We start from the raw sequence: 22,903 nt of genomic DNA, 5'->3' as shown, positions 1-22,903 counted from the left end.
AATACTGTTTTGCCCAAAAACAGATTCCAGCTCCCCCTCTCTGGATGTGATTTGGGCGTAATGGGTGGAGCTAGAAGGTCCAACCAGACCCGGCATAAGAATAACTCTGTCCCTCCATTAGATCCAGAGAGGAGCTGGACTAGGTCAAGCTCATCCCATGAAAATCATAGAATGTATCAATTACAATATTTACCATGTTTAAATGAGTACTAATATTAAATATTTTACATTTAGTATGCATATATTTGAATATTTTGGAATTTCAAATGTATATGTATTATTACTGCTGTCTGCTGCATTGGACATAGGCGTGAAAAACATTTAATGTTGAAAAACGAAGAGAGTTTCTCAATCCACCACAAAGAATTTAGTTGGAAAGCTGGAACTACAGTATCAAACGCCAAACTGACAGCGGCCAATGCCTGTAGTTGGGACACCCCCCCAACCCAACTACAGCCCCCCCTGTTTTTCCCTCGAGCCCCGCCTTCTGGTTGATCGAGCCCCCTTGTTTTTCGCGCGAGCTCTTGTGTTGTGTGCGTGCGCGAGCCCTGCCCCTGTTTCCAGGCAGATAAGACTCAACATGGCGGCCGCGGGTAACGAAGAACAGACGTTGTTGCCAGATATCGAAGAAGAGGCTGAGGGCATGGAGCGAGAGATGGAGTCGGAGGACGAAGAAGTAGAAGGGATGGGAGTTGAGCATTCCGAGGAGGAAGATGAAGAGAACACGTCCGAGGACGAGCGGGAGAATGAAGCAGAGATCCAGCGGCTGGAGGAGCAGGTGAGAGGAATGAATGAGGCTAACGACTCTCCTCAAATACGCAGCTCTCAAAACACGGCACGAACGACTCTGCTGGGGAGTTTCTGTACATATATTTTACCAGAACCCGTTTATTAGAGAGGTCATACATGCTTAACATACCAAATACACGGCCAGGACATAACGTTAATAAAAATACAGAAATGCTTATGTTCATGAGGAATGTGGCTAGCCAAAGGCTTTAGTTAGTTAGCGATCACTTGTGCCATGATATTTAATCCCTCCAAACTGCCCCTTCATTTCGCCTCTTTACTTGTTTTCCACCCATATGCAGTCCCAAATGTGTCTATGGAGCTTTTTGCCCATGTATGTCTAAAGTTTTAATGTTAAATTTATAAGAATAAAGTTTACTGTTGGAGTGTTTTTATGACCCGTGCTGTGCGCACTTAGTTCAAACACGCGCCACAAAGGTCATGTAACGTTAGAGGGAGCTGTATGCAACGGAGTTGTCAAGAGAGACGCCTTTTAGATACTTTGGTGATTTTAGACTTGAATTACACATTAGTTTTTGGTTGCAGACCACATGCTGTAGCAGGAGGCTTTCAGGGGGTGAAGATACTGTTGCACAGTTGTCAATGTCCACGTGTTTGGTTTGGGATTCTTTGTGTTGCTCTGGTCCTTGGGGGTTTGACTTCTGTTTTGGAGGGGATGATGATTCTGATTTGACGAACTGTGTACAGCAAATGAAAACACCAGTGTGGCACAATAGAGGGGCTTTTTATGTTGCCAGTACTGCATGTTTCTTTTTCTTTTTTTAAACTGTATTGCAAGCTCATGGGTTTGATTTCCATGGAAAGCATGACCTGATCAAATGTATACCTTAGATGCAGTGCAAGTCGCTTATGATAAAAGCATCTTCCAAATGGATATGTTATGCCAATTGCATAAAACTTATATAAACTAGTGTTCAGCTGGTTTTCCAGCTAGAAAGTATCCAAATGTCCTCTAAAATATTCTGACTGACCAGGCTAGAAGATCAAAAAACTAGCTTAGACTGGTTTAAGATGGGTTTTTTCTGCTTTCTATGCGATTCTGTTAAACAAATTAACTTTATTTCCATGATAAATTTACAGTTTTGGTTGATTCTGTTAAACAAATTAACTTTATTTCCATGATAAATGCACAGTTTTGGTTTCGCTATGGCGTTGCATTGAATTATTCCATTCTGAATTCATTTCTGACCATCATAAATGGATGAAAGACTGTGATTTGCATGTAACAGTAGTCAAGTCCCTGTTCAACAACAGCCATGCAACAGCTGTAATGCCAAATTTGCCAACTGTGTCTGATCACTACACCATCAGCCAGTTTTTGTTTTGTTATAATACATAAGAAAGCAGAGATCAAAGTTTAGCTTGTTCCCTGCAAAATCTGGATCTGATTTATGTTTTTAGGTCCTACAGATATTTGCTCTCCGTGGGAAGTGGAACTGTTCCAGTGTCTCCCACTCTTGCGTGATAGACTACAGTGAATGCCTGCCTTGTCCAGATGAATCTTTAGCCATCCAACCCAAACTAATGTATTGGCTAAATGTTTGGAAAAAATCAAGCAAGAATCTGTGCTGGTGAAGTAATACAGTTTAGAAGACATTATTTAGTTGACAGGAGATCAGCAGAAAAAGAAAAAAAAAAAGAATTTGAGAACCAAACCACTGATGTAAACTGTGTTTGCATGGCTTTTTAAAAAATGCCGGGTGCCATTGTTTTGCATGTTTGTCCAATCTAGGGATGCGCCGATCCAATACTCTGTATCGGTATCGACTCCGATACTGCCATTCGTTGTCGAATCGGGTATCGGTTAAACGAGGCCGATCCAAATCCGATATTGTGTGTATACTATTCTGTGTTATTGTTAAGCCCTGCAAAAGGCACACAAACATTATAAAGCACAAATTAAGTTTTTGTGCACTATATTAGAAGTGTTCAGAAGCCATTCTATAGTATAATGTGAGGTATAAATGAATATTTAAGTTGTTAAATAAAAATAAAAAGTCGTTAAATTCACAAACTCTTCCCTCCGCTGTGGCTGTCATTCTCCATTCAGTATTCAAACAGTGCGTCACGCTCGGTTACGACAGTCGACACGATGAAACTCTCTCCAAGATGATTCAATCTTACTATTATTATAGGCCTACTTGATCTGTAGATAAATGTCTATGGTTTCGCATAAATCAACTTTATCTTGCTGGACTCTATTCCTGTATATTGCTTAATCATGTTACTTTCTACCGGGCGTCTGTTAGATCACAACAGTGGAGTAGAGAGCGATATAATTGTTCTTCACGCGCACAGTAACTGAAATTTAAAACTGTTAAAAGACGAGGCTGAATAGACTATTGTCTTAATTTCATAGTATATATAGTCTAAATTTAGTTTGATCTTTATTTTTTAGCTTGTTTTTCATGAATGTATTTTACAACAATACAAAGAGCAATGTGTAACGTTTTACCAGATTTAGTACTACACTTATTGTCTCTTATTTGTTCCCCACTATATAGTTTTTTTCACTAAATGTTCAGATTTTATAAAATTATTGTGCACTCGTGATTTTTCTAGAGTAAATTTGACTGCTGAATTATCCACTAATCTAGTTTATAATAGCATTTTTGTCATAGATTATGATCGTATCTTTTTTTGATTTGTTGTTTTTCTTTGTAATGAAGTTGTCTGTATTAAGTAGATTGTGTTTAACACACAAAAGAGTGATTATCAGTTCAACACAGAGTTACAGAAATTCTACTTGATTAAAAAAAAACTGCGCTGTTATCGTATCGGTATTGGTCGATACTCAGAATTTTTGGTATCGGTTCTGAAAAAATGTTATCGGTGCATCCCTAGTCCAATCAATATTCACTTTCGTCACTGGTAGTTCCTATTGTGCTGGGTTAGACCCTACCCTGAAGTAGGAGCTAATTCAGTCCCCCCAAAAGGTGTTTCTATAGCTAAAATCATTGCCAGTTCCTGCGGTGCAAACACACCAAAAAAGCGAGTACTTCCGACAGTAGTTCTAGATCAATGAAAATGTTTCTCTGGTGCGAAAGCCCCTTTTGTGAATCAAGATTGCAGTTGTATAATATTTTGTAAATACCATGTGAATCTCAGAATGCAAAATTCAACAACCTGTGTCCCATTTCTACAGCTGTCAATCAACGCATTTGATTACAACTGCCATGTGGACCTGATCAAACTCTTGCGGCAAGAAGGGAAGCTTCACAGACTGCGCAAGGCGAGGCAGAAGATGAGTGAACTCTTTCCTCTCACTGAAGGTGGGACATCCTTATTTTGTTTCCCTCTTCTGTTTTTTGTTCTCTTTGTGTGCCTTGTGCGGTATCCAGAGTTTTAGTGAAAGAAAAACTGGTGCTTTTAGAGTCCTGGCTGTTTTGTGAATTTGTTCTTGAGGTTTGAATACACATCACTCCCCAGGAAAGTTGCTTTCTAGAAACAGGACTGAGCAACTTTGCAGATAACAATTCATTTGAATTGTGATAGTGATTCATATTGAGTTACTGGACATGATAATGAGAGTGTGTTAAAAGTGCTGGGCAGCAATGGGGGAGAAAAGGAGGGAAACCTTTGAAAGTGCAATTAGAAAATAAGTTGGCGTATATAAGGAATATTTTAATCAAAATATGAAGTCTTTAAACATGTGTATGTATTTACAGTCTGTAAATACATGTGTATGTATTACAAACAAGTGATGATATGGCTATTGCGTGCTATGTTTGACTGAATTTGTTTGGTGGGACAGAGATTTGGCTGGACTGGCTTAAGGATGAAATTCGCATAACAGAAGACGAATCGGAACGCGAGAAAGTCTACGAGCTGTTTGAGAGGGCTGTCAACGATTATTTGTGTAAGTGGGGCTTAATTTTAAGATGGATTGTTTTGAGATAAACCTGTGCTGGGGGATTAAAAAAAGCTGCTGTTAAAGTTTAACCCATTCACAGGTCCAGAGATCTGGTTGGAATATGTACAGTACTCCATCGGGGGAATGGGAGCTCAGGGAGGGATTGAGCGTGTTCGGTCCATCTTTGAGAGGGCACTGACTGCAGTGGGTGTACACGTGACTAAAGGAGCTTCAATCTGGGAGGCCTACAGGGAGTTTGAGATTGTTATTCTCTCAACAGTACAGGTATGTACTCGGGGTTCCTACTTGGATTTATTACAGAATATCAGTGTGGCACTAAGTTGCTGTCAAAATAGCCAAACTGAAAGGCTTGTTATTAAATATCACACAAATGGTAATGAGAAGTATGAATTTGTATAAATATCTTAAACGATTGCAGTGTTTTGTATTTTATTGGTGTTTTAACCCCCTCTTTCTTGTTCAGCCTCCTCCTGGCAGCGTTCCATCACAGGAGCAGCAGGAGCTGTTGAACGCCCAGCTCGACCGCATACACACACTCTTCAGGCGGCAGCTAGCTGTACCTCTGATGGGTGAGAGCTGTTCTGTTTCTCTCCTCTCACTCACTCAGTCCTCCACTTTCCCATTCTTTCTTGTCTCTTTCTCTTTACAGTGTTGGAATGAATAATCGGAAAAACTTATCCACTGGCCGAAAGGTTCGAGAGAACGGATGCTGAAAGAATTTAGACTATGAATATAAGATTGCGCAATTTGGCAGAAATAAAATAAACTGAGAACAACATGTCTAGACTGAAATGAAATCTGGTCAGATGGTATTAAGACTTGAGTTACAAATAAAATTGATCATTGCATGTGGTTTCCTTTCATGTCCGTTTCTGAAAGGCAAGTAGTATAGGTTCTGTCAAGTAGACACCAGCTCTGCCAGACACTGTAACACAGGCTAGAGACAGGAGAACCAGGAGCAGCCTGGAGATAGCCAGATGGTCTGGTTTTGTGAGCAGGTTTCCCCCCCTTTGCCGGCTGCTTTTGGCACCGGAGATGCGGTGGAGAAAGCGATGATCACATCCCACTCAGCTAAGAGAGCCAGATTACAGATTGGGCTTTCGTACAGCATGGCTCATGTTTCTATTGCCCTATTTCTGTGTCATGAAATTGGCTTGTAGTGGTGACATAGGTGAGAAATGCAGTAGTAACAGAAAGACTATTTCAAAGCATCTTTGGATTGTGTTCTAGTAACAGTGAAAAGGATTTGAAAGCTGAAATATCTGGATGTTTTGTTTCTCAAGTTTATGTGTTAACATTGTGTTGTGTAGATATGGAGGGAACATATGCAGAGTACTCTGACTGGGCTGATGATGGCGTACCTGAGACGGTCACACACCAGTACAGACGTGCCCTGAAACAGATGGAGAAATGCAAACCTTACGAGGAGGCTTTGGTAACTATGCCCTTGTCTCATTGCTGTAGAGACCCTTTGGTTTTCTGATTTTCCATCATAATTTAATGCAAAAGGATGAGTAAAGGCGGTGGTTATGATTTTAAATTCTTTTATAGCAGTAACCTGCTTACAGTAGGGCTGGGACAACGTTGACGCAAAATATGCGTGTCGATTCGTCAGACCCAAAACAAAGATCGTGGCGCCGGAGAGTAGTAGCAACACGAGTGGCTCCTCAGACTATCAGAAGTGCAGGGCAGCATGCACTCGTTCCTCTAAAGTACTCGCACACACACACAACCCACAGAAAAATGTGTGTCAGTATCGAGTTCTCTTTCGGGCTTGAACGAACCATAACACACACAAATTATGCCAAACTGTCCGTTTTGTCGAGTGTCCTCATAAGACCAGTCTTTAAATGAGTAAAATAAAGTTTTTTTTTTTAAAGAGTAAATTACTCACTCAGACCCGGCGCCGGGATGATTATCATGAATGTATGGATGCACTCCGCTATCTTTTAACACATCTCCGGCGAACGGCTTCTTCGCGCAAAAGGAAAAAATGTCATGAAGCGCAGTGAAATGCAGCGACCTATGTGGTGTTTCCTGATGGATCGAGGTTGTTCTTCATTTTATACATGCAATTCACATGAGCTCCAAGCACGTGCGAGACTGCTGCAACTATGCGCTTATAGCTATTAATGTCGTGAAAAATACATAGAGGACACTGACAACGTGCTGACAGACAGGACCAAGAAGGTAACATTTAATAAAGTCTCAAATTTCAAATTTGGTCAGTCAAAGAAAATTAAACCATAAACAGGCCTACTATTTTGTTGCTCTTTAATGTGTCGTGACAGATTGCACTTTTTTTCAGTAAGCTAGGCCTATGTGTTTTCAAGGCTTCAAGGTTTTAATTGAATGCTACCTCTGACTGCGAATGCATTACTTTGCACTTGTAAAGTCTTTTATTTTGGAATTTTAAGAGCAATAAACATATATTGCAATGTTAAGAGATTCATGTTTTTTTCATTCAGTTATGTAAATCAACATGTATAAATTGCTATTAGTCAGTTAATGGGGAGATAATCGAATCGGACAGGAAAAATGAATCGTTAGATAAATCGATGCATTGAAAAAATAATCGCTAGATTAATCGTTTAAAAAATAATCGTTTATCCCAGCCCTAGCTTACAGCCAAAATCAGTCTTTACAAGTGTCATTTAAAGATTCTGAATGAATAAACCATCTGTGGTAATGAAAGCTCTTTGTCCACAAATGTATGCTAATCAACACTATACTTTCACCCATTCAGGAGAAGTCAACATGAAATCTCAATTTAATCTTATTATTTACTTTCTTATTACACATTTCTGTTTTTTTTTTTGTTTTCTTCTTTTTTGTTTCTTCTTTTTCTTCTCAGTCTTTCATCAAACATTAAAGGATTTAACATCTCTGAAACAACTTCCTTTTTGGACCTCAACCTGACACATACGTAAATTAATCCATGACCCTATTTGTGTAACAGTTTTATTTCTACTGTGCAGATTTTAATATTCAACAAATAATTCACTCAAGTCACAAGAGGAACTGAAATCAGAAAGCAAATTCAACCTATCTAGTGCTGCCATAGAAAGTGGAGAATGTGCCATGCTCTCAGAAAGTAGAAGTTATTTTTAATAGTGAACAGAATTGCACTGCACTTATTTAAAGTTAAAGCACCCAGTCACTAATTATAATTAAACTCTACAATAATCAGTTCAGTGCTCTTGCACTCTTTTAATTAGAACAGATTTAATTTCCCTGTATGGCTCTTTTTTCTGTTGAATTTAAACTGTTGTTTCTCTTTTGTGCTTTCTAATGCTGTTCATTTTTGATGTTCTAGCTGGTCTCTGAAACTCCCAAGCTGGCGGAGTATCAAGCATACATAGATTTTGAGATGAAGGAAGGGGATCCGGCCCGTGTCCAGATTATATTTGAGCGAGCACTGGCGGAGAACTGCCTTGTGCCAGACCTGTGGATCAAATACAACACGTACCTGGTGAGTGACTTGCATAAGCACACGTCCCCCTTTACCCAGCACTTTACCCAGCAGCCTTTTGCACAGCTCACAAAATGTGCCAGCCCCTCACCTCCCTCCGTTTATTCAAGAACATATTAATTGCCTTAATGGGATGGTAATGAGATGCACAAGCCACAAGTGCGTAACAGCGCAGTTGCAGCTGAGAACACATTAGAGAGCCAGCCACTCACCAGATGGAGGGAGGGAGAGGGGGAAAACAGTGAGTTAACGAGACAGAAAGAGAAATGGTGGAATGCGTGTAGGGGGAGAAAAATAAGAATGAGAAGGGTAGAGAATGGCCCCATATTAGCAGCCAAAGATTCTATCCATTTGGGCTTTCCGATTGAACGCTTGAAATTAATGAACTTCTGCATTAAGGGCTATGGGCTGGAGTGTGTTAGTGGAACTCATTCAGGCGGTTGAATTCCTGGCAGCTATGGATGTGTGAAGTAATTAAATTAAGCCTCCATACTTGTATTCTCTTAGGTGATTAAATTGAGATGCTATTTAACTAAATTATATGCACCCCACACTGTGAGTCACAGAGCTGCTTTGCTTAATGGATATAGGGGCTTATTACTTGGTTTTTCAAAGTGCTGTATTGTATCTAAAGCCTTCTGCGTAACCAATGACCTGCACCACTTTAGGAACAAGTGTTAGATCAGTTTCCATAGTGGAATGGAATCTTACTTTCTTACTAATATCTAGTGATGCACGATATATCGGCCGACGATATAATATCGGCCGATATGGTCAATTTTTTACACATTGGTATCGTTCCGATGTCAAAATAGGGCCTATGTGAACAGGCCGATAATCATTCCTGTGTATTTGACGTGTGTGTAGGCTTATGTGGGGGCGGGGATGTTTGTTTATGCACGAGCGCATACATTACACACACATAATGTGCTGAAGCTTACGGCACTCTGCCTTGTTCTGACCGACCATCAAAGCATTGTCGCGCTGGAGTTATGGGGTTATGATGTAGCAATTAAATCACCTCAGACAAACATGTAAGTTACATGTTTCACAGTGATTGCTTTTGATAGATTACGGAATAATGACATACTCTCGGGGGAAATGATGAAGAAAAAAATGATCAAGGTAAGAATGAAACACGACACGCGGTGCATAAAAAAGATAATCTTGAAAATCCAGTAATAGCTAGCGGTAGCCTTTAGCTAGCGATGCTACTTCACAAACTAGACACAAACACGTTTCGGCCATAATCATTATCTAGTAACAAGCGCTGCATTAGAGCAGGCCTGTAGGATATCTTAATTCACAGCCCGTAATGCAACGCTACATGTAGGCTACAATTGAAATAAAATGCTAGCTCTCGCCTGTCAATGACAGTCCACTGACTGAAAACTACGCTAATTTGTTGGTTGGAGCCGCAACAACACACCCACTATACACCAGCAGCAGGAATGTAGTAATTTATAGCCTACCTTTTGTTGAACCCTGGTTAAAATCCATGTCAAACAACCGACGAGAAAGCAAATTCATTACAATGCGGAAAGATACAGTTCTTTAGGGACACCTAATATGTAGCCCTGCCTTAGCTCTGAAGCTCTATGACTCTTATGAACGGCTAGGCTGCGACGTCAAGATTGCAATGATGGAATATGTTGTGTGTGTGTGTGTGGCGCACGCGCGCGCGCGTTTGTGAGAGAGAGAGAGGCGCGGGCGCGATCGAACAGTGGAAACATAAAAACATACTCCGTCATTTTGTTCATACAGGACATTCCAACTATTCTCACTACTTCAACTTCTTGTTTATACATGTGAAGCCATTTTTATCATAGTGAGTCTAATAGGGTTAATATTGCTTACATTTTAAGTGTTATCATAACATTGTGCTATAAAATAGAAGTTAAGGTCTGTTGCCTTAGTAGGACAGTACTGTACTTTAAAGTTTTGAACTGTTGTACTGTTCACAGAATACAGTGACTTGGTCTCAAGTGAGTTAGATGTTTATTGAGAATACTCAGGGTTGCTTTATTCATAGTGTGAATTCAGGACAAACTTGTATCCTTTATAAAAATGTATTTTTATATAAATATTTATTTTTTCTTCTGAAAATCTGATGACATATTTTGCACACAGGTAAAGGTGCCCAATATCAGTCATTTCTGAAAAATAAATTACAAAAGTAAAAAAAAAAAAAAAAAAGTGTTTTGGAAAATAGCTCTTTATTTGATTATCATAAAAATGTGTTTTCTATACAGAGATATCGACATCGGCAAATATCGGTATCGGCCATAACATCAATATTAATATCGGTTATCGGTATCGGCCACAATTTTCACATCGGTGCATCACTACTAATATCCATGCAGCATCTATTCAGTGTAATCGGCTATAGTTTTATCTGTAGTCTTGAATGCTTCAAAGAACATTGCTACCATGATTGATACTTCAACAGATATCCACATTCAGTCTTTGATGAAACAAAAACAGAAGAGCAGTGAGCAGATGTTGAGTTGACGTAGGGTGTGCAAAGCAGGGATTTTATTCATCTCTCCTGTTTGTAAAGCCATTATTGCATTTTACTGAATGGTTATTGATGTAAGGCAATTTCCCATAGACCGATTTGTCTTGGCTGTAGATTAAACCTCTTTTACAACGGAGGAGTTATTCCCTTCTGAATGTCTCCTTTAGCCTGATGCTACATGCAATTTTTGAGCAGCAGACGTGCATGTAAATGGGTTGGCAGGAGAACAGCAGTGCTGGATTGGACGGGAAATTATGATCATTACAGACTACTCATCACATACACCACCTGTTCTTCCTGAAGCATATTCAGTGGCTTTGGTGTGGAAGGCAAAAACAGATGAAGACCTTTTCTGTACATTTAAACAAACAATGTTGTATTAATATCTTGATTTTACATGCATGCATACATATATATATGGTTGTATTTTGACTTCAGTTGTGTAACATGTTTCTGAGTGAAACTACTACTACTACTAAACAGAATATTCAGGTGTGAATTTGCTCGTCATTCATCCTGATGTATATTTTTTTCAATCCCTGCAATTCTGTTAAGTTGGAAAAATCAGGCATGCAACCTAAAGTTGCAGTCATGTTTGTTGAATAAAAGTATAGTTTTTCCCATTTCTTCTGCATTTGTTTGAAACAAGCCTTATTTCTGGTCTTTTTACCTGTTACATCCATGATATGTTATTAAAGAGGACAGCTTTGAAACAAGATTTTGAACTTTACATTTGATGTATATAGTGGTCCTTCTCAAAAAATTAGCATATTGTGATAAAGTTCATTATTTTCCGTAATGTAATGATACAAAATAAACTTTCATATATTTTAGATTCATTGCATACCAACTGAAATATTTCAGGTCTTTTATTGTTTTAATACTGATGATTTTGGCATACAGCTCATGAAAACCCCAAATTCCTATCTCAAAAAATTAGCATATCATTAAAAGGGTCTCTAAACGAGCTATTAACCTAATCATCTGAATCAACTAATTAACTCTAAACACCTGCAAAAGATTCCTGAGGCTTTTAAGACAACTGAAAACTCATCTCTTCCGTGAATACTTATCATAAAAAAAAAAATTTAAAAAAAAATTCTTCTCTTTTAAATCTTTCCTTCCCTTTTAAATCTTCTCTTGTCTGGCTTTTGCTACTCTGAGCAATGCCTGAACTTTGTATTTTGAGCACTTCTTGCTTCGTTCTTCCCTCTTCACGATGACTCGCATGCTTTAGTCCTCAGATGTAAGTCGCTTTGGATAAAAGCGTCTGCTAAATGACTAAATGTAAATGTAATGCAAATGTTTTAAAAACTCCCAGCCTGTTTCATTACTCAAAACCGCAATCATGGGTAAGACTGCCGACCTGACTGCTGTCCAGAAGGCCATCATTGACACCCTCAAGCAAGAGGGTAAGACACAGAAAGAAATTTCTGAACAAATAGGCTGTTCCCAGAGTGCTGTATCAAGGCACCTCAGTGGGAAGTCTTTGGGAAGGAAAAAGTGTGGCAAAAAACGCTGCACAACAAGAAGAGGTGACCGGACCCTGAGGAAGATTGTGGAGAAGGACCGATTCCAGACCTTGGGGGACCTGCGGAAGCAGTGGACTGAGTCTGGAGTAGAAACATCCAGAGCCACCGTGCACAGGCGTGTGCAGGAAATGGGCTACAGGTGCCGCATTCCCCAGGTCAAGCCCCTTTTGAACCAGAAACAGCGGCAGAAGCGCCTGACCTGGGCTACAGAGAAGCAGCACTGGACTGTTGCTCAGTGGTCCAAAGTACTTTTTTCGGATAAAAGCAAATTTTGCATGTCATTCGAAATCAAGGTGCCAGAGTCTGGAGGAAGACTGGGGAGAAGGAAATGCCAAAATGCCTGAAGTCCAGTGTCAAGTACCCACAGTCAGTGATGGTCTGGGGTGCCATGTCAGCTGCTGGTGTTGGTCCACTGTGTTTTATCAAGGGCAGGGTCAATGCAGCTAGCTATCAGGAGATATTGGAGCACTTCATGCTTCCATCTGCTGAAAAGCTTTATGGAGATGAAGACTTCATTTTCAGCACGACCTGGCACCTGCTCACAGTGCCAAAACCACTGGTAAATGGTTTACTGACCATGGTATTACTGTGCTCAATTGGCCTGCCAACTCTCCTGACCTGAACCCCATAGAGAATCTGTGGGATATTGTGAAGAGAAAGTTGAGAGACGCAAGACCCAACACTCTGGATGAGCTTAAGGCCGCTATCGAAGCATCCTGGGCCTCCATTACCCCTTTTCCACCAAGGCAGAGCTGGTGCTGGTTCGGAGCCAGAGCCTAGTTTCAATTCGGTTCTTTGGTTTTCCACACGCAAAGCACCAGCTCCGAACCAGGAAAAGTGGTTCTTAAGTAGCACCAAATCATTGCTGGTCTAGAACAGAGCCAAGTAAGAACCACTTGCGTCAGGGGCTGGGGGCGGGGTTACCGTGACCAACAAGACGAATAGAAACTTGTGACCGCCATTTTTAAATAGCAGCTAGTCGAGCTAATAGCAGCTCGATTATAAATATCCGTCTATGTAAGTTACGGCAAGCTGCACAAACGCGCTGGACTCCGATGTATTTTGTAAACCCATGAGCATCCATAGTATTGCAACGTCCGTTATTGTTGATGGCTTGTTCGAGATGCATCGGAGCGGCGCGGACCGATCGGAGCTGCGCGGACTGATCGGAGCTGCGGGAGTGTTTGGAGAACATACGACTCCTTGTGCTTTTAGATCGCTATCGCAGTGCTTTGATGTCATGCGGAGATCGATCTGCGAGAAGCCGATGCATCTCGAACAAGCCTGGCGTACTGTTTAGCGCTACCGCACTAGCGTTGCTGGGCAACATGAGACGTATACAGTGACGTAAGATCTGGCTCTGTTGTGGCTCTCTAGCCGGTGGAAAGGCAAATCGGTTCATATTAAGCTCGTCAGTCGAACCCACTCTGAACCAGCTTTGGCTCTGGCTCTGAACCAGCACCCGGTTCTTGTTGGTGGAAAAGGGTAGCATAACACCTCAGCAGTGCCACAGGCTGATTGCCTCCATGCCACGCCGCATTGAAGCAGTCATTTCTGCAAAAGGATTCCCGACCAATTATTGAGTGCATAACTGAACATAATTATTTGAAGGTTGACTTTTTTGTATTAAAAACACTTATTTTATTGGTTGGATGAAATATGCAATTTTTTTGGATTTTTGGTTTTTCTTAACTTTTTTGCCAAAATCATCAATATTAAAACAATAAAAGGCTTGAACTACTTCTGTTGTGTGTAATGAATCTAAAATCTATGAAAGTCTAATGTTTATCAGTACATTACAGAAAATAATGAACTTTATCACAATATTGCTAATTTTTTGTGAAGGACCTGTATATTTTTTTAAATGTTCAGTTGAAAATGTTCTAAATTCACAGGCAGAAGGTTTAGGTCAGGGGTAAGCAAGTTCGGTCCGCTGTCCTGCAGAGTTTGGTTCCAACACTGAAAAAAACCTCACCTGACTATTAGGGCTGGGTAAAAAATATCGATTTCTCGATATGAATCGATTCTCATTTTTACGAATTGATATCGATCCTTAAATCCCAAGAATCGATTAGTCTAGTCATCCTGTTTCATCCCATCCAATAAATCGCAATAATCTTTGTGTTTAGTTACTATTGATATGAAACAAAGTCTCAGATTTCAAATTACCTCCATTTTCTAATGAAATTCAAAAACATAAATATCTTTTTGGCGCTGTGGCGTGAGATCGCTCTGGCGCAGCTCAGCTCAAGAGAAGCACATGGTCTTCTCTTCCGTCTTTATAATACCAGTTACAGCGTGAAATAAACATGAATGGACATCTGAAAGTGTGTTAAAAGATAGAGTACAACAATCCGTATTATGTTACATGGAATTGCTCAATCAGTGTTTCAACCGTGGAAAGACGTCAGTAAACAGCTTGTCATGTAATGTCACATTTACTTCAGAAAAAAAATATCCAGTGACCATAAACTCTTTAGTCAGCTAGTAAAACTCTAGAGTGGAGCATTTTCCTAAATGCATGAACCATATAACATATTCAATATAATTTGTAATGTTCTTCAATATGTAATGCATGTTTGAACAAATCTGGCAAGTTTTTATGACAGCCACGATTTAAATGTTCATTTTTCATGTAACTTTATTATTATAAAAATAAATAAAAGTGTAATTTAAATCAGTTAATTTGTACCTTCAATGTTGTAGTAGGCTAATGAAGCCTGTAGGCTACAACTGACTCCCAGTTTACAGCATTGGTTAAGAGATTTGTTTTCCTTGAGAAAATTTGCCATGTATTGTAGCCAACCTGATATCAAAAATAAACAATATTGAATGGAATCGAAATCGAATCGAATTGCAAGCTTGTGAATCGAAATCGAATCGAATTGTGAAATTTGTGTCAATACCCAGCCCTACTGCCTATATATAGCCTTAGTAATCCTGAAGACATTGATTAGCTTGTTCAGGTGTGTTTGATTAGGGTTGGAACTAAATCCTGCTGGACAGCGGCTCTCTACGACCGAACTTGCCTACCCTTGGTTTAGGTGATAAACTATCATTTTTGTGTTTGAGTCAAATAGATGGTCTTGGTGGATGTTGCTTGGTCACTCACACCTACTCTCTACACCTACTGGAAAAAAAAGTATGACTGCTCATAATTTTTTTTTTTCTGTTTTACCTCAGGATCGTCAGTTGAAAATAAAAGATCTAGTGTTATCTGCTCATGAGCGAGCCGTCAGGAACTGTCCCTGGACCATGAGCCTGTGGAAGAGCTATCTTTTGGCTTTAGAGCGGCATGGGACAGACCATCAGACAGTAACAGGTACTCGTTTCAATAATTTCTGCGTCATCAAATGTTGTGATTTAGAACAGGGTTCCTATTGTCACGGAAGAAATCTATATAGTGAATACAACTTTCTTAGATTATGCTCAGTTCTAAATATAAAATAATATATTTGTGCAATCTCTATGAAATAATGACAAGAGGTGTGGGAACACTGTAATGTTGAATCAATTTATGAATGACAAAAACCTTTTGCTGGAATTAAACCATTTTTAACATGCAAAAATATGTCCTTAGATGTGTTTGAAAAGGCCCTGAATGCAGGATTCATCCAGGCGACTGATTATGTAGAAATCTGGCAATCTTATTTGGACTACTTGAGGAGACGTGTTGATTTCAGCAAAGGCAAGACCATATGCTTTTCTTTTCTGCCATTTTTTCTGATCTATTCTTACATTCTCAAGTTTTGGTCCACAGTCACAGCTGGTATCAGATGAGGGAATCTGGTGATTTTACTATTGATGGTTTTGTTGATCATTGCAGAGTGGAGCAGGGAGTTGGATGAGCTGCGGGCAGCTTTTGCACGCTCCCTTGATTACCTGAAACAGGATGTAGAAGAGAGTAAGTATCTTTTCTGACTTTTTGAGGTATGAGAGCAGACTTTGTAGAAAGAAATATTTAACGACAGTCTCACTTCTTTACAGGGTTCAGTGAAAGTGGAGATCTGTCCTGCACAATAATGCAGATCTGGGCAAAGATAGAGGTGAGGAAACACTATACCATTGCATCTGTCCATCCTCCATTAAGTAATGTCATTCTGCTGACTACAGTCTGTCCGCAGTTGTTACAGTGCTGCTTGTGTGTCTGTTTGCTCCAAACAGGCCTTACACTGTAAGAACATGCAGAAGGCCCGTGAACTGTGGGACAGCATAATGACAAAAGGAAATGCAAAATATGCCAACATGTGGTTGGAATATTACAACCTGGAAAGGTCAGTAATTTTCATCCGTTTGTGCAACAAGTCATATGTTTTTGCTTCTTTTGAAGAACAAGATTCTCTTAGAATAATTTTCAAATTATGCTGGATAATGTGATCAGCAGGTTTTAGACAAACTTAAGCAGCTTGCTGTGCTGCTGTGATTGAGGCAAAAGGGGGTCAACCCAAATACTAAAATATTCTGAAATAATATTATTGGTTAATATAATTTTTCACTGGCTGTGTGACCTTGGTTATATCAAGATTGAGCAAGTTATTAAATTTTAATTACATTTTATGCAAACAAACATTTCTTTGTTTTACCAGAATAATGTGTGCTAATAGATCAAATAATTTTCTAGTCGACTAGTCATTAATTAGTCGAGTAATCACACGTTTATATTAATTTAATTACTTAAATATTTACTGAGGAGAATACTAAACCATGAGCGTTTAATATATAGCTATTGTCTATTATAGGAATATAGCTTATTTTGTACTCAAGCACACAAATAAAACTTGCCACAAAGCACTTGCAAAAGTAATGATTATGAATGTCAGAAAAAAGAGCAAGGATTCATTTTAATAGTTTATTAATAAATTAGTGTTTTCTGTGCCAGTGTCAGCTGCAAAGATGAAGTGGATGACATTGACTCGTCATCTCCTCATTTAAAATGAGACATTTAAAGCTTTCTGTAGATACATTTCTCATGTCTGTGAGGCAAGTAGCCTATACCAAAACCACAGTTTTGGTTCATTTTTGTGACGCGCTCCAGTTCACTGAGACCGAGATGGCAGAAAGCGCATCCTGTTTGTTTTCTTTATTTTACAAAGGCAGCCAATGTTTTCTTGTTATTGTGAGTTTACAAAAAATTATGATTTATGTATTTAGCTATAGTTTAGCTTTCACACTCCGCTCAAACACTTGGATATGCGCCTAATAATAGCACCCATTTATCCAGGTTAAAGGGATGGTTCACCCAAAAATGAAAATTAGCCCATGATTTACTCATTCTGAAGCTATCCTAGGTCATATAATTATTAAAAAAAAACATTCAAGAAATTTTAAAGAGAAATGTCAGAGGATTGCTATATAATAGAGGAGGAGCTTGAGTTTGTTCCACAGCCCTATTTGTTTAAACCGCGAGAGGCGTCTAAGCTTACGATGCTCCTACATGCGTCACAGGTTACTCTTGTGGCGCAAGTCGACTTGCGTAGTATGCGTATGTTCGTCTTGCGGAAGCTAGTTATTTTAGATTATAAAGTTATAAATATGGGTATTTTTCTTACAAAAACCCATGGCTTCTCTTCAGAATGCCTTTATTAACCCCTCGGAGCTGTGTGGAGCGCACTTATGATGGATAGATTCACTTTTATGAATTGTTTTCTATAATGGCCATTCACTGCCATTATAAAGCTTGTAAGTGCCAGGACATTTTTTAATATAACTCCGATTGTATTCGTCTAAAGGAGTGTTGTATACACCTTGGATGACTTGAGGTTGAGTAAATCATGGGCTAATTTTCATTTTTGGGTGAACTATCCATTCAATGTTTCAAATGATAAGTCATATTTGAGGTCAATGGATAATAGGGATGAACGTTTGGATTGCCTGCCCGGTATACTGTGTTTTCATAAAATTTAATCAAGTCACGTAGTCCGTGCGAGACAGATCCTAAACATCGGTTATTTGTGGTAACTAAACATTTGTTTGTTTTATCAGAATAATGTGTGCTAATAGGGCTGTCCCTGACTTAGCCCTAGCTAGTAAGTTGTTGAGGTTTGAGGTTATTTTAATTTATTGTAATGGCTTGTATGCTTGTTGATCAGGTCCTATGGAGATGCGGTTCACTGCAGGAAGGCTCTTCACAGAGCTGTACAGTGTACATCAGACTACCCTGAGCATGTGTGTGATGTCCTGCTCAACTTTGAAAGAGTGGAAGGTGAGTTTAATTCATGCATGTATATACTGCTGTTTATGCGGGTGTCCAGCTTTGAGTGTTTATGTGGGTGTTGTCTCTCACAGGCTCTCTGGAAGACTGGGATGCTGCAGTCCAAAAAACAGGGACCAAACTCAACAGAGTCAGTGAGCAGAGAGCAAGAGTCAGTCCTATAACTAGCCTTTTTGGAATTTTCCCCAAACTTGGCATATATTTCAATTTCATTTATGCCCTTTTTTCCTGTTAAAAATAACAGAAATATTTAAGCATTCAGATATATGTATGTATCATGTTTGAGGCATTTGGCAGGAAGCTCACCATGTAGAAATGTAATTTTTAATGTTTAGAAATGAGCCATCTGTATGCTGTTTCTGCAGGTGGCTATAAAAGAGGCTAGCCAAGCCAGACAAGAGGAGGAGAAAGCTGAGCAAAGGAGGAAAGCCAAGGCAGATAAAAAAGGCCAAAAGAAGAGCCAAAAAGCAAACACAACTGGGGATAAACGGAAAGCTGAAGACGATGGCGAGGAGGAATGGGGAGAGGAAGCAGGTATGGATGGAGAGCTTTAGGTTCTATAATTCTGTTAAGTGTAAAAAAAAAATCTGTTTTCAGAGAAATTTGAGGTTATTTCCATTTGTAAAAGGTAACATGTCACTACAGCCAAAGTCTGAATCACACTATCAAATATGTGCAGAGCTACCATCCAAGAGGCTCCGAGGGGAGGGGGACTTTGGCAGCACGGCCACAGAGGAGCTCATGGAGACAGAAAGCGGGCTTTTCGGCCGACGAGCTCCACCAAGGCGTAAAACTGAGCCTCCTGGTTTCCGTAAGAACCAGCAGAGAGCGCCCGAAGCACAGCGAGAAACCCAGGATGTGTCAAAGGAGCAGCGCAAAGATGAAAATAGTGTGTTTGTCAGTAACTTAGCTTTTAATCTGGAAGATCCTGAGGGCAAGCTGCGAACATTGTTTAAGGGTTGTGGAACAGTAGAGCAGGTGCGGCTCGTGTATACACCAAAAGGTGTGTTTAGAGGCTATTGCTACGTGCAGTTTGAGGACCGGCTAGCTGTACCTGATGCACTGAAACTAGACAGGCAGGAGGTGGATGGGCGGCCCATGTATGTGTCTCCTTGTGTGGACAAGAACAAGAATCCTGATTTCAAGGTATCTAGACTGTATACTACTAAATTTTTGGTGTTTCCATGTGATCCCTATGTTCAAGTTAGCAATTAATACATTTCCTTTGGCGAGCATTGGTTGGCTTTTTTAAAATGTTAATCATTTTTATAACAATGTCTTCCTGGCAGGTTTTTAAGTACAACACGTCAATGGAGAAGCACAAGATCTTTATCTCGGGCCTGCCGTACACCTGCACTAAAGAGACACTGGAGGACCTCTTTAAAGAACACGGCACAATCAAAGCCATTCGGCTAGTCACCAACCGTTCAGGCAAACCCAAGGTTTGTAGGTCTCTGTCACCAACATGAATACAAAACACAACTGTCCCAGTATACCTGAAAGAAGTCATCTCCAAGTTGATATTGCCAGAATATATTACTCATGTCCAAAAGTAAAAACATTTTAAACAAACACTTACAGGAATAGGTTATTTTTTCTCCGCAGTAATGTATGCGTTTGATCTGTAGGGTTTGGCATATGTGGAATATGAGAATGAGGCACAGGCTTCACAGGCTGTGCTGAAAATGGACGGCACCATGTTGGAGAACTTCACACTCTCTGTTGCTATTAGCAACCCCCCAAGAAGGAATATGGAAGAGAAAGCAGCACCTAGTCGAATCCTGGGGGCAACAATGCAAAGGCAACCTCAGGGAGCGTAAGTACTTGATGTGGCAGGTCACTTGTGTTGGATTTCTGCTTGTAGCCAACACCAAGTTTTTCTCAACGTAATTACTAACATTCACAAAGCTCCATGTCTACAGAGAAAATACTTTTGTTGTTGTTGTTGTTTTATAATATTTGATCTGAGAAAGAAAGAGGTTTCAGCTGCCTGTTTAACTATAAACTGTAATTATCTTGTAGGGCTGAGCGAATAATCGCGTTAAAACAAAATTGTGATATGACCATGATTATCAAATCACAAAGGATGCAATTTAATTAAATAAATGTATGCGCTGTGTGTTTCAGAGTGAAGTGGCATTTTCGTTTTCTCACAGCACTTGCAGAGATGAATTTATGTGGAGCAACATTTACTGCAAACTGAGTTGCTCTGAGTTTGGGTCGCTTATAACATGAATTTGGGAACAACATATGCCAACCATTTTACTAGATTCGTAAAGAGAAGTGCTTATAAACCTGTTGCTGTAAGCTCTCCCTAAAATAAAATTGTTTATTAAATACTTTTACAGTGAAATATTACAATACATATTTATTTTCTTTAGTATATTTTTATTTAATAATATTGATCATAATTAAAATAATGAAAATAATTAGGTTACACTTTATTTTAAGGTTTCATTGTTACAGTGTAATTATATATTTAAGTATTGAGTAATATTCATTAACTACATGCACTTACTATAGAGTTAGGGTAGAATTAGGATTTGGTTGAGGGTTAGTTGCATGTAATTATGCATAATTTACTGTTATTAATGTAACATATGTAACAAGGACACTGTAAAATAAAGTTTTACCAATAATTATTATTATTTAATATATATATATATAAATATACAAATTTGGCCAGATTTTTTAGCCTCACAAAAAAGTACAGCATGTTGTTTTTTTTGTTTTAAAAAAAAATCTTAATCACAGAAAACCCACAATTAAATTTTCCCCTCCCAAATTGGTCAGCCCTAACATCATGTGACAAAGCCTCTGTGTTTAACATCCTACAGTGTTCCAATTTTCTTTTCAGTTCTGATTTCCCGAAAACATCAGTTCTTTCTCTTTGAACATTATTATTTCTTTTCAGAAGGGGAAAAGGACGCACTCAGATCTCTCTGCTGCCACGCTCTCTGTACCGACAGAGTGCTCCAGATGCCAAAGCGGAGAACGGGACCGTTTCTGTACCACATGCCACAGTGACAGATGGAGTGCACGGAGAACCTGGAACCACAAGCCTGGACACGCAAACCAAATCTCTGTCCAATGAGGACTTTGCCAGGATGCTGCTCAAAAAGTGAAATTGTATGCAGATAACACAAGAAGAATACCTGCCTTCTGACAGAAAGCCATGCTGTGTCCTTACGAAGTCCGGCGGAGAAACAGCGTTTTAATTTAGCCAACTTTCTGTAAATACGTGACCACCCTAGATATATAATTAAACTATTTTAACACCTAATCAATGGAGATGTGAGCTGTATTGTTTTCTTTAAATTCTTAGTAATAAAGACAGGGGGCAGATTTAAGATTTTGTCAGCAAGTATTTTTTTAACAGAATGTTAAAACGGATGATGTGAACCGTTGTTTTAAAAGGTATATGCAAGAACATTTAATATGAAAATACATGATGTATCACAAGTTTCAACACAGCTTAACTTCTCAATAGGTCCCTTTGGGGCAGCTGATCTGTAGATGCGTCCTGCACTCTGCCTTGACAAAGCAAACAAAAATATAAAGATCAAAACCTTTATTTTATATAATACCTGAACTGCATGTTGTATAAATAATTTATTTGCAGTACCACGACCATTTGAAACAAAACTATTTTGCATGTGTAGATTTACGACATATTTCTGTAATGTCTTCATAAAAGCTCTAAATGAATAGGTTAACAGATGATCTTGTCAGCAAATAAAATCTAGCACCTTGCCAACAACACATTTGTGTCTAAGAGGTTCAACTTTGGTGTTTATTAGACTGCAGCGCTTGATTTAAAAGCTGTGTCCTGTCCTGGAAATTAGTAGATTCTATTTGCCGAGTTTTATCACGCATTTTTGTATTTCTCCAAGTGCTGCCCTAGAATCTTGTTTAACTGCTGAAACAGCTTGTAAACCTGCCTTACCTTGTGTACTCAATAATGGTCTGAAGGTTAAGCTTGTGCTCCACAGCCAGATTCAATTCAACATTCAGTTTAGAACCTTAGATTTCACATGCATACGTGGTCATATTCAAAGGGCTGGCTGAGCTGATAGTTTTACAACCTATTTGGACCTTTCCTGAAGTTGAATCTATGCAGGTGTATCGCTAAAACCTTCCACTACGAGTTCACGTAATTGTGAACCCATCATATACTGTATTGTATATATACACAACATATATCATATAATGTCCTGGATATTAGAATTATTTGCTGGTTTTGATGGCAATGATGGACGTGTATTTCATCCACTATTAAATGTTTAGCTGATGTATTTCTTTAAACTGCAGTGTTTTACACTAGACAGTTCCCTCCTGCATTGTTCTTTTGATTGTGTTTGATTCTTGTTCAACCCCTCATTGGTTGGCGATAGTTTTGTAAAACATTTGTATATTTTGAACAAAGTAAAAAAAAAAGAAGAAAAAAAAGTAGCTCTATATATTTGCGTTTGATCACCACAGTGGC

General features: G+C 39.2%; 1 protein-coding gene across 3 annotated transcripts; it reads left to right on the top strand.

The window, feature by feature from the left end:
• Window positions 1–355: 355 nt before the first annotated feature.
• sart3 (spliceosome associated factor 3, U4/U6 recycling protein) lies at window positions 356–22,179 on the top strand. Of its 3 annotated transcripts, XR_013206862.1 has the most exons (20): window positions 534–778; window positions 3,956–4,082; window positions 4,565–4,669; window positions 4,764–4,948; window positions 5,148–5,253; window positions 5,995–6,119; window positions 8,001–8,156; window positions 15,390–15,528; window positions 15,787–15,894; window positions 16,033–16,110; window positions 16,194–16,252; window positions 16,371–16,480; window positions 18,296–18,408; window positions 18,492–18,568; window positions 18,783–18,951; window positions 19,097–19,563; window positions 19,707–19,859; window positions 20,046–20,233; window positions 20,545–20,720; window positions 21,332–22,179. XR_013206862.1 is itself a non-coding variant. In XM_077241339.1 (19 exons), exons 1-19 carry the CDS (start codon window positions 419–421, stop codon window positions 21,540–21,542), a joined length of 3,036 nt encoding a protein of 1,011 aa, XP_077097454.1. In that variant the 5' UTR covers window positions 356–418; the 3' UTR covers window positions 21,543–22,179. The 3 variants fall into 3 exon arrangements, 2 of the variants coding, with proteins under 2 accessions (XP_077097454.1, XP_077097455.1); XM_077241339.1 differs by lacking the exon at window positions 20,545–20,720 and having other exon boundaries at window positions 356–778; XM_077241340.1 differs by lacking the exon at window positions 20,545–20,720 and having other exon boundaries at window positions 535–778; window positions 18,492–18,547.
• Window positions 22,180–22,903: the final 724 nt, after the last annotated feature.

Source organism: Siphateles boraxobius, unplaced genomic scaffold (genome assembly GCF_051911475.1).
Source record: "Siphateles boraxobius isolate OS27281-9 unplaced genomic scaffold, OSU_SipBor_1 24, whole genome shotgun sequence".
NCBI lineage: Eukaryota > Metazoa > Chordata > Actinopteri > Cypriniformes > Leuciscidae > Siphateles > Siphateles boraxobius.
The sequence above is the reverse complement of the archived record's forward strand: the minus strand, read 5'-3'. Positions and strand labels throughout refer to the sequence as shown.